At 36.0% G+C, this 11,964-nt stretch overlaps 2 protein-coding genes and 1 non-coding gene across 4 annotated transcripts; 2 read left to right on the top strand and 1 right to left on the bottom strand.

The window, feature by feature from the left end:
* The first annotated feature begins 498 nt into the window (after positions 1-498).
* PTB3 (polypyrimidine tract-binding protein 3) lies at positions 499-5,989 on the top strand. 2 transcript variants are annotated; one of them, XM_086569186.1, is made up of 15 exons: positions 499-571; positions 672-741; positions 828-899; positions 990-1,066; positions 1,304-1,391; positions 2,872-3,004; positions 3,267-3,331; positions 3,437-3,486; positions 3,586-3,627; positions 3,747-3,798; positions 3,960-4,014; positions 4,143-4,156; positions 4,768-4,875; positions 4,967-5,110; positions 5,377-5,989. In XM_086569186.1, exons 2-15 carry the CDS (start codon positions 685-687, stop codon positions 5,764-5,766), a joined length of 1,347 nt encoding a protein of 448 aa, XP_086425312.1. In that variant the 5' UTR covers positions 499-571; positions 672-684; the 3' UTR covers positions 5,767-5,989. The 2 variants fall into 2 exon arrangements, with proteins under 2 accessions (XP_086425312.1, XP_086425310.1); XM_086569184.1 differs by having other exon boundaries at positions 509-571; positions 671-741; positions 4,143-4,177.
* Positions 1,117-1,229, top strand: LOC147490486 (small nucleolar RNA snoR135). The gene has a single exon (XR_015200502.1). It is a non-coding gene; the product is annotated as a small nucleolar RNA snoR135 (small nucleolar RNA).
* Positions 5,990-6,388: 399 nt separating the features above from the next.
* LOC147490484 (protein LIKE COV 2-like) lies at positions 6,389-11,229 on the bottom strand. The gene is made up of 8 exons (XM_086569187.1): positions 10,981-11,229; positions 10,289-10,341; positions 10,088-10,197; positions 9,363-9,530; positions 9,052-9,149; positions 8,219-8,345; positions 6,905-7,028; positions 6,389-6,791 (listed from the first exon to the last, which is right to left on the bottom strand). The coding sequence occupies exons 1-7, from the start codon at positions 11,125-11,127 to the stop codon at positions 6,928-6,930; spliced, it is 804 nt and encodes a 267-aa protein (XP_086425313.1). The 5' UTR covers positions 11,128-11,229; the 3' UTR covers positions 6,389-6,791; positions 6,905-6,927.
* Positions 11,230-11,964: the final 735 nt, after the last annotated feature.

Here is an 11,964-nt window from a genome sequence, read left to right as displayed (position 1 = left end):
TCTACCCTATAGTCAATACTACAATACAAGATTTATTGTAGACACTTAGTAAGTTTCAAGTAAATTTTCTAAACCATTGGCTTATTTTATTTTTATTTATACTTTTTGGATTCTCTTATTCTTTTTCCTAATACACTTATTGCAATCGTTTTGTACGCTTTTTGACGTTCATTTTATACATGTGTTATGTGATCGGGTTTCAAATATTAGTTAAACTCAATTTGTTATTTTTTGTTTTTATTTTAATGGTTGGGCTCACTCTCACTCAATTTCCTGGCTCCGCCAGTTATAATCTTATAAGCAATTTTGTACTCTAAATAATTACCATACCAAATTGAAACAAAAAGATACATAATGAGATTAAGAATAAGAATACTTTAGAATTAGCTATGCATGGTTCTAAAGTCAAAATGGTTGCAAATATCCATCCAATTTCCTTCTTAAGGTGCAAATATCAATAAATATCACGAGAACTTAAACTTTAAATAAAAAAAAATTTCCCTTCTCTCTCAGTTGTGTGTGAAATTTAGGGTTGTCTCAATTTCTCGATCAAATTCTCTTTCTCCGGTAATTTCACTACTCTCGATTTATTAATGTTTCGAAATATATCGCAATTCAAAGTATTGTTCATATATGTTATAACTTCAAATTTGAAAATGATGTATTGTGTAAAAAAAAAAAAAAATGACTGAACCTTCCAAAGTTATTCACATTCGAAACGTTGGCCATGAGATATCCGAGGTACTTAATATAGTTTAAAAAAGATAGTTTTTTTATTGTTTTAGTTACTTGATACAATGTATGTGACCATGTTGTTGTATTTGTAGAATGATTTACTTCAATTGGTTCAGTCGTTTGGTGTTGTTACTAAGCTCGTAATGTTACGTGCCAAAAACCAGGTTGGAGTTATGAGGATTGGTTTTGTTTATGTTGTATTGGCCCCATATGATGTTTGTAGTTATGATGGTTTGTATGCTTTATATATATAGGCTCTTCTTCAGATGCATGATTTGAATTCTGCGGTTAGTGCAATGCAATACTACACGAGTGTTCAACCGAGTGTTAGGTACAATTTTACAGCTTGCTTCTCTGTTTGGATATAAAACGAGATATTAAAAAGCAGGGTTGTGTGTATCGAAAGTGTTCCTTTGCAATATCTAATTTGGGGAAGGTGGGAAGTTGAGTTTCGTTTTCTAATTGATATCTCAACAATCATCTCCCCCACATTCTGATTTGTTCCGATTATAACAACTTTTAAGTCAGTCTTGTTGCGTGGATTAAACTTGTGATTTTGCTCTTTCAGAGGAAGGAATGTTTATATTCAATTCTCTTCGCATCAAGAGCTTACAACAATGGATCAAAATACTCCAGGGCGCAATGGCGGAGACCAGGTTGGTACCCTTGTTTTGTTAAATGTTTTAACGCATTTGGTTTTGGTAGTTGCAGACACGCCTGTTTTAAATGATATAATATCAAAAAAGAAAACAATATGTTTGGCGATTTGTATATAGTGTTGGTATACTTAATTAAAATACGCATCTGAACCTGTTTGTTACTGGCGTATGGAGGTTGTTGTTAAAAGCTTAATATCACTAGTACCACTTGATTGACCTCCTTTCTGGTCAAGATATTACTTGTATGGGTACACATGGAGTGGGATAGAGTTCCCTCAAACTATATCTGGGTTCACTTGCTTTTAATCTATAGACACTAACTCAAAAAAGTTGCAATGCCAAGATAGAATGTACGGAAAATAAGGAGGCTAAAATATCTGGCGTGTTTATTTTACAGTTACAGTAGCAAAAAATGAACTAGAAGTCTATAAGGTAAAAGTTATTAGAAAAGCAAATTATGAATCGATAGTTGGATTATGTCGATGCGTGTACGACTTAATGGCAAACTGTTACGATGATATTCATAGTATAGAAAGTGTTTGTTGTAGTAAGTAAAGAATTTTGCATAAGTAAGTTATGGAGAGATGATTAGATCATGGTGATGCCAGCTTGACCAAATGAAATAAAATTCTAGTAAGGATATGTCATTGAAGAAGATCTATGTAGTATATGTTGAAGACTGAAGAGAAACGTTGTCTTATACTTACTTTCTTAAACAGTCTGATTCACTCCGGTCTTCAGTGGAGTGCCTAAAATACTACTGCCAGTTTTGGAAAGAAAGTAACTATATCGAATATTTTACTAGACACCAAATCTTATATTTGCATTGGAAGGAAACTAGAAGAAAAAAATCGGTAAAAAGGAGGACAAAGAAACCAATTGCTAGATTGAACAAATATGTTTCATTTTGGTACTTTTGTTAGAATATAGGCCTGCCATGAAGCTTGCTTATCATAGAAAAAAGTTTAAAAGTGGTAGCTCTATTTGATTGTGATTTTGTCAGTTTGGGGACGGTGGGATTCTGTTGGTTTTATATTAATATATGTCTATTAATTTATTTTTTAATTTTTTACATTGACAACTCTATGTAATTCATAGATTCCACTCATTCCGTCACAGGTAATAATACTGTATAGGAGCGGCTTATAGAGATTAGGTTATATCTAATTTTATATGAATGCTTGCCTACACTGTAGTTCAAAAGTATTAGATGGTGACAAATGAATTTTTGCATGGCTTCATTTGCCTTTGAGTTGACCTATGGAAACCATGTGTGGATCTGTTGAGTATGCAATATGGATTTAAACTTTAGATGCTTTACTGAATTGTTATGTTGTTATGTCAATAATATGTCTTATTGTCGATCCTTCTTTTTTTCCTGTACTTCTTTCTCCTTTCTCTATATATTCTTTTCTATTCATTCTTCTCTCTCTCTTTCTCTCCTGTTTCTATGCTGTTTGCTGTCGGGCGCTCTCAGGATACACAGCCCAATCGAATCTTGTTAGTTACAATACATCACCTGCTCTATCCTATAACAGTGGAAGTGCTGCATCAAGTGTTTTCTCCTCATGGGTTTGTGGAGAAGATCGTCACCTTTCAGAAGTCAGCTGGTCAGCTTCTTCAAGTCTTCTCTTTCTTTTTCCCTCTTTTCTGTACATATAGTTGAAAAAGTCCTAAATATTTATTCCTTTTTGTGAATATGAGTTCTCATTTATTTTACAATTTACCTTTTGGGATGATAAGGTTATTTCAATTTTCTGGAGGACTTCATCCAAATCTTTCCGAGTCCTTTCTGATTGCTCTAGAACCTGATCCTTCTGAAGCTGTGGACTCCTTCTCTTTTCATTTTCTTATTTGGTGCTAACTTTGTAGGTTTTCAAGCACTTGTACAATACCAAACACGCCAGAGTGCTGTTACAGCAAGAACTTCTCTTCAGGTATATATCATAGTTCTTTGTGAAAAATGAGTGCTGTTTGAGTGTTCACACTTAGTGGTAGATCTTAAAACTTAGAAGAACTCAACACATAGTGATTCGTTGCAGGGACGTAATATATATGATGGTTGTTGTCAACTAGACATCCAGTTCTCGAAGTAAGTATTCCGTTTAGTATTTTCTAGGTTATGTTTTTTCCCTCGATGTTTTGAAATAGTCTAATGTGTTTTTTCCTCTCAATCTGCTTCTGACTTCAGTCTAACCGAACTACAAGTGAACTACAATAATGAGCGGTCCAGGTGTGTCTATTGCGTCTTGTCCTCTTTGGATTTAATCTTAAAAGTGTAAATTGTTTATTGCCCCTGGTCTTGTTATGTCATCCCGACTATGCTGTTGAACTGTTTCTTTCTATTTGCAGGGATTTTACAAACCCCTCTTTACCGTCAGAACAAAAAGGCAGATCCTCGCAAGTATGTTACCTTAAACCTGCACCTGGCATTTGATTGCTTGCCATACCTGAGAACTTCCTGTATTGTTTTCATTTTTAACTTTTGTGGAATTAAGTTCAATTTTTTACCTTTCTGGTTTGTTTGCTGAATATGTTTCATTTTCCGTTACTTTTTGCTGAAAGCCTGGGTACGGTGATGCTGGGAGCCTGTACCCACTTCAACCTGCTGGTGCCAGAGGTGCATACTCTTACTCCATCTTATAATTGTTTTTACTTTCATTTTTCCAATACCTCAAGGCTCAAGCGCTGTATTTTTATTACTACTCAAATTTTGCTGATGGAAATATTGTTTCTTCTCTGTTTCAGTTGCTTTTCCACAGGTGGGTTCAAGCTCTATTCAGGTTAATTTAATTTTGCTTCTTTTCTGTCATCCAGTTTAAAATTTATTCCTTTAGGAATAGATAATCAAGATGTCCTTCATTCTGATGCCTCCTTCAGGGTTGGGGCTTATCATTCCACATGATCCACCACTGATTTTGTTTTTTAAAATTCATTAACTGGAAGTGTGGATCACTAGTGGGGTTTAATTGTAGGCATAAAGCTTGATAAAGAGTTGAGTGGATGAATGCCATTCAGTCAGCTGGACTTACAACATTGAATAACATTGATGTGGACAGTAGTGAGCGGTCTTAATTTTACTGATCACCTATGTTGATTTTGGAGACCTTTGGGTAGGCTTAGATAATCTTCCATGTGCTCCATACTGGATGTAGCTAGTAAGGAACCAGGTAGGGATAGTAAGGAACCAGGTAGGGAACACTTGTACACTCCTTGATTAGGGTATTCGTATAAAATATTTAGTGTATTCCTTTCTTCATTTTGCTTTCCTTAGAAATTGCTCTCTTTATGTATCGATGAATAACAAGATCAGTCAATGGAAATATTGTCTGAGACGTGCATATGAAGTGAAATTGTGTTTTTCATTCTCTAGATGGGCAATGCTGCAGCTGTGGCAGCTGCATTTAGTGGAGGATTGCCTCCCGGGATAAGTGGTACTAACGAAAAATGCACCGTTCTGGTCTCAAATCTTAATGAGGATGTAAGTTGTCTTTTGTATATTGGATGCTTCATCTTATCATCTCCGTGTCAGTTCATGCCTACATGGTTTAATGGCCCTGCTTTCTTTTCAGAGAATTGACGAGGATAAGCTTTTTAACCTATTCTCTATTTATGGGAATATTGTGAGAGTGAAACTTCTCCGCAACAAACCAGATCATGCACTCGTTCAGATGGGAGATGGATTCCAAGCTGAGTTGGCGGTACACTTCTTAAAGGTTTGATATACTCTGAAGCTGTTTCAACTTTTCAGGCTTGGTGGTTTTCAATTGTTTGGTAGTTTCATGGATGTAATTCTGGTGTCTGCTGAGGAGTGCTTATGAAAAAAAGGGTCTGAACTTGTTTAATTACGATGGTCTAGTTCATCTTGGTCAGATAGAGATTTCAATCCCAGGTGTAAAATTGTAGTAAACATCTCGATGAAATGATGGAATGGCTTTTTAAGTTTTGGGCACTTATTGCTATATTTTTTTCCGTGACATAGGGAGCGATGCTGTTTGGGAAGAAACTAGAGGTGAACTTCTCAAAGCATCTCAGCATTACAGCAGGAGCGGACACACATGAATACATAAATTCAAATCTCAACCGTTTCAATCGGAATGCCTCAAAGAACTACCGTTATTGCTGTTCACCAACAAAGATGATCCACTTGTCCAGCCTCCCTCAGGATGTCACCGAGGAAGAGATTGTTACCCTGCTGGAGGAGCATGGCAGTATAGTCAACACGAAACTTTTTGAGGTGAATGCCAAGAAGCAGGCCCTAATTCTGTTTGAGACCGAGGAACAGGCTACTGAGGCCCTTGTCTGCAAGCATGCCACTACAATTGACAGATCAGTGATCCGAATCTCCTTCTCTCAATTGCAATCCATCTAAAGAAGACTGTTTAGCAAAATATTGTTGTTGCTGGCAGCAGATTTGTATTATTCTCCTTCTTTTGCTTGTACTGGTTGTGTAGCCTTAGTGGGTTGCTGTGGGATACTGTTTCCTTATTCTGATGTTTATTTTCTTTTTATGTTCAACAAATTGAGCACAAGATTTCGTACTATCTGGGAAATGAACGGTCTACTATCTGGGAAATTAACGGTTCTTGTGATTCTGGTTTTCGCATCACTATTAGGGCAATATTAAGCGTTAGAACTGTTGGCATCTGATGTCCTATGGCAGTCTGATTTATGTAGTGCTTGCTGAGTTCTACCATTGATACGAGTTGGTAAACATTGAACTATTGATACGACTTGCTAAATCATGCTTGCATTGTCAGCTACTCAGCTCTAGTGGAAACATCAAACTATTTTCATTTTTCTTTAAAAACTATTGCCATGGGGAAACATCAAACATCAAATTTGCAGTATATAAATCATCAAACTGGCCCTTCTTATACATGAAAGAATGCATCATGCGACAATGTCCCAACTCATGTGACAACCATTGTTAACTTACTCTGCATAAATTTACACCTCCGAGTCCCACAGGTGACACCAATCAAGAGTGATTCTTTGAAGGAAACATCTTTATCCAGTTTGTGGACTAAAAATATTATTAGACGTGTATATAGTTCAAGATGGGTTCCATTTGAGATATTACAAAACCAAATAATGACTGAGAACAGGCCACCTAAGATGTATACCTACTGATAATGGAAAGGCTTAATCGAGTTCAAATACAAACATGCTAGGCAGAATCCCCTTCCGACTGGTCCTCACTATCTCTAAATGGTGTTACTCAGAATACAACACTCCACTCGTAAACCTAGCTCTCCAGCAAATTCTCATCTCTTTCACAACAACATCAAGCACAATGCACTAGCCATATGCATTTGGTATGGTGTCCATCAAACAACCTGCCTTCTCTCTCTCTGCGATCACATTGCATTTGGCGTACCTTTGAATAATGTAATACTGCAAAAGAAAATATTGTTTAGCACCGAATTAATAAGATTAATAGTAATAATAATAATTAAAAATAATGGCAATAAATTGCTTCAGTGAAATGGAGATAGTCATTGCATTACCTGACATGCCTATGTAATCTGTACTATACTATTCGGTTTAGAGGAATTCGGTCACCCTGACGAGGAATCCTTTCTTGAGGAGAAATTAGCTGTGGCATCGTCATACCCCCAGATACAATGATCTCTGATCATTCACATAAAGACCAAAATAAGATGTTTGTTTTTAGCTGCTGTACCATGAGAGCTTCAGTTTGCATTCGATGATAAGTTCATTAATTTGCAAAACAATGATTAAAATTAAAATTCTTAGATGTATGCAGGCTTTGTTTTACAACACTCAGATCCAGAGATTGGCAACAATAATTGGAGTTGCAAGTGACAATTCTAACAGGTCTCCACAGCAGAAAGTGCAACACAGGTATGAAAAAGACATCTTATTAAGATAGGACAAATTCTTTCATAGGCAATTTACAAAGCGCCTGATGTAGTAGACACTCAGGCTTTTAATTCGCATATTTTCGCTTTCAAAGCAAACTGGTGCTTAAAACGCGCTTTCCAATGTCACACTACACACACTCCTTAAATTTCACCATATTTTGTAAGTTTCTAAGACCAAACTACATAACAACACGTTTTTTATTTGACATTGTCAATTACTTTCTAATGTATAAAACTGAAAAGTCAGTAGAACATAAATTTTCTCAGGTCACCTCAACTATTCAATATAAGTTAACTTTTATAGTTTACTTTGTTATAAAACTTCACTTTTAGAAAGATGATTTATTTGGATAGTTCATAGTTGGCTCTTTCAGGATGCTGGTCCTTGCTACAAGCCTATAACAGGAAAATGGAAAACCAATAAATCTTGTGCAATGCTTTGGTCCTTTTTTTTGGACTGACAAACCTGTTTTAAATGAGACCAGTAACTCTTTGATGCTGGTGGGGTTCGAGCCCCAGACCTTTGGTATCATCACCCAAAGGTTTTACCAACTTTGCTAGTCGGCACCTGCTGCTTTGGTCTTTTTTATCATTGTATTATTAAAATTTTAAATAATAACATTATTGTATTATATTACTGTATAAAATATTGTTAATACACGCTCTAGAGGCGCTTTTAATAGAGGTCATTCTTAAGATTGACACTTTGGCGTTCAGGCTTTCAGTCTCGCTCTACGCTTTGGTTGCTAACGTATAACACCTAAAAACCTTTTAGAATGGAAGGATGCTTCTCTGGTTCGCACATAGAAAAGGGAAGGGAGAAGGGATAATAAAAAGGTCGGGAAAATGTACACTATAAAGGTCGGGAAACTACTGGGATTTAAGAACTACGCAAGGAACAACCAAATATAGTTAAGAGAAAAGATAAAAACAAACCTATGCCTTCTCGGATGGACAGATTTGGTCTTATGATTTCCTCAGAACTAACCAGAAAAATGTCACCAATGTATAGATGGTTTGTGGGGACATACACACTGCATAACTCTTCATCACCATGATCTCTCTGCAACCAAACAATGTTCAAGAAGCAATTAGTCAAATGAAAATTATGGCATGCTATGGGGTAGTAGCTGCCAACCAAAGGCCATCTTAACATCGCATAACCAGACAAGCATCGCTTCATCTGATGCTATATCACCTGGGACCCCAAGGACAGGACTTGTATATTGCACTAATATGGGTTTACCCCTTAGAGTTATTCAAATTGGACACCACTTCAATCATTAACAAAGCACCGAAGCAACGGCCTCACAGATCTGGGTGATCTGGTAATACTAGAGAGCATGTCATAGAAGCATATAGAACTAATTACATGGAGGACGTATCTATGACATCCTTCTACACACTCGATCCCCATGCAGCCCCCTCTCATCTGAATCAACCTTACATCAAATAAAGTGCATATCTCCAGTGTGTAGACTAACCTTTGAAAAATTATCTCCCGTACCAATTTTATTATATGCACAACTCAGAACTTCAATTATAGAACCACGACCTAACAACGTAACTCACATTACATTACTATAATCAATCCTACAGCTTGCTCCAAATTCAAGTAGTCCAACTCAATTTCCCTCAATAGTGACTCTCATACTGATAGTAAAAATACTCAGCAACAACTAAGTTTACACAGCTGTTCAGGTGATAGATATAAACATGTTCACATTACAAGCTCCTTTTAACAAGACACGCCCCTATTGAGAGATTACCTGGAGGACAACTGATGACGTGATAAATCCGAAGGCATATTCACCAACACGTGGATGACGGATTATTGCGACTTCTTTAAAAGCCATGGTATTCTGGTCTGCAAAGTACAAAAGTAAAAGTTAAAACAGGTCATTTCAGGTAAGTAGGTAACAAAGTAAAATACTAGCACGAGAAGTCCATTTTTTTTCCTTTAGTTCTCTTAGCACATACGATAAGGAGAGTACAAAATGCACTGTTGTTGGGAAAAAGAAAAAGAAACAAGTAATCTGTAATATACAATGTTCAGTTTAGAATTTTCACAACACACTACCTGGAGAAATAGCAGAACTGATCTGTTTGGAAGCTGAATATATGTGCTTTACAAAAGGCATTCGTTTTATAAACCATTCTCCAATCCAGATAACAGTGGATCCCACCCATGATGAAACAAATATACCAACAAAAAACACAAACACCAACGACGTAATGAATCCAAGACCTGCAGAAAGATATAATGTCTTGAGATATGCAATCACTGAAATATTTAAGCATGACATGCAAGAAAATAAACCATTAAATGAGCAGATTCTTCTGAATGTTTCGTTATCAACAGTCAAACCCCATTATCAATCAGTACAATTTTGAAGATACAACCTACCTACAAATGCTGAACTTGTATTATAATGCTTTTAAAAAAACACAAGGCTCGTGCTGCTGAGAATTCAAGTAACCTAGTAATTGAAAGGAAGAATGCTTTTTTAACTTATTTGAAGGTGCTTTAAAATTTCAAATTTAATGACAGCCTCAAAAACTGCAAAAACACTTCATCTTCATGGCGTGCAACCGAAACACAATTAAAATTGGTATGCTTCCCTAATTCAATTCCTGAGAAGTTTAATCCTGAGCACGGCTTCAGTTTAAGACGCAATACTGTGAAAGTTGTACAACTTTCAAAAGAATAGCAAGAGATGTTTCAACTTTGTAAAACATCCAATCACATCAAGAAATCATGCAACACAGTTGGTAAATATGTGACACAAAACTTTACAAACTTACCAAATATGTTGATGCCAAGCCTAGCGTATATTGGACTAAAGAAACCATCCACGAACTGGATAAACCACCACGTAATAAAAAATGTCACCGCAACAGGAAAAAGAACTACACTGCAACATTAAACTTACAAGTTAGATTTCACTATAATGTTTGTGACATGGTAAAAGAGGGTAATATCTGAAGCAAAAGTGAACTTCTTACCACCCAGTCATAAACTTCTTGGAAACCCAACTTTGGAGAACAACATAGCAAGCCTGGAAAAATGCAAGAAAAAAAAATGTAATGTGCCTAGACACTTAGTTGAGTTCAAGCCCATAGTTCGAGTCCATTAGTTAGTTAGACACATGTCGTGTTTCTATTGGTTTATGTTTTCTAGGTTTACTTTAAATAACGGGCTTGTAGTTAGGATTTCAGTAGTTGAGTTTATGTGTGTGATTTGTGATCGAGAGTCTTTTAATTGTGTTTCAATTAAATTGAAGCTTCCGCCAGTAAGATCTACATTAGTTACCTTATTAATTCGAACCCACCACTCACGCCCCCACTGCTCCCTCTACATGTTATGAGTCCATTAGTTAGTTAGACACATGTCGTGTTCCTATTGGTTTATGTTTTCTAAGTTTACTTTAAATAACGGGCTTGTAGTTAGGGTTTCAGTAGTTGTGTTTATTATGTTTCAATTAAAATATAGATTCAATTAAATTAAAGCTTCCGCCAGTAAGATCTACATTAGCCTCCACTCACGGCCCCACTGCTCACAATTATCTTATAAACTAAATTTGTCATCCTTAAACTTAGCAGTAGTGATTTAATAAGTAAAACTAAAACACAGATCAATCTTAAATTAAGCACGTGATAGAAAATGATAATTAAGATCCGTAAAAAAGAAGACAGACCTTACGAGTGGGAGAATTAGGTGGAGATTTAACTGGATCTTCGGCTTCATCATGAACACGATCACCATTGTTAGTTTGACTACTTTTTAATGGTGTTGTTGATGTTGACGTTGTTGTTGATGACGTGGACTCCTTTTCTTCCGCCATTTCTTCCCACAGCAGCCACAATCTAAAAAGTCAAAACTTTTTCTCTCTCTTCAGACAATTGAAAACATTTACTTTTGGGCCAAGCCCAACCCGAATTCAATTTCCATGGGCTAATTTGTTTTGCCGTCGAGCATGGATTGGTGTGGAAAATTTGAGCTGCCCATCAAGGTAGTGTTATAAAAAACGCTAGGGTGGTAGTCGCGGGGGGGGGGAAGAAATGAAGAAAATTATTTACTATAATTCAAAAAATAAACACAAATAAATATACTTATTATAGAAATGCGTAATAGTTGAAGAATATTGACTTCATATAAAAATATATTATTTGTTATAGTGACATATAATTTACATTAGATAACCAAACCACATTTTGGGCCTCACTTGATAAAAGAAAGCAAATATTGAAAAGATTCATCAACAACTTTCTAATTGTGGACAATATCTATACCTAAAACCCGTCAACACAATTAATAATCACAGTTGATCATAGGAAAAACGAAAGTAAATGGGTTTTGAAGATTAACATACCTTATTTTGCAGAGGTTGAAAACTCGGGATTGAGGATGCTCGTCGATTTGTTCTTCAACAATAGCCGTGATATTACAAAGTTTCGACAAACTGAAATGTTGGATTCACTTTTACACTGCTTTGTCGGCATACGATATTTCGGAAGTTTCTATATTTCAGGAAAAATGGTCAAATCTTAACTCTACACGGACCTTTAATTTTCGACATTTAATTATTAAAAAAAAATGATTGGACCGCCTAGAGGCCGCCTAATCGGTCCGCCTAGTCAATCCACCAATTTTTTAAACGATTTGGGCCTAAGGGAGTCAG

The sequence above is a fragment of the Coptis chinensis genome, chromosome 6, assembly GCF_015680905.1.
Source record: "Coptis chinensis isolate HL-2020 chromosome 6, ASM1568090v1, whole genome shotgun sequence".
NCBI classification, from domain to species: Eukaryota; Viridiplantae; Streptophyta; class Magnoliopsida; order Ranunculales; family Ranunculaceae; genus Coptis; species Coptis chinensis.
The sequence above is the reverse complement of the archived record's forward strand: the minus strand, read 5'-3'. Positions and strand labels throughout refer to the sequence as shown.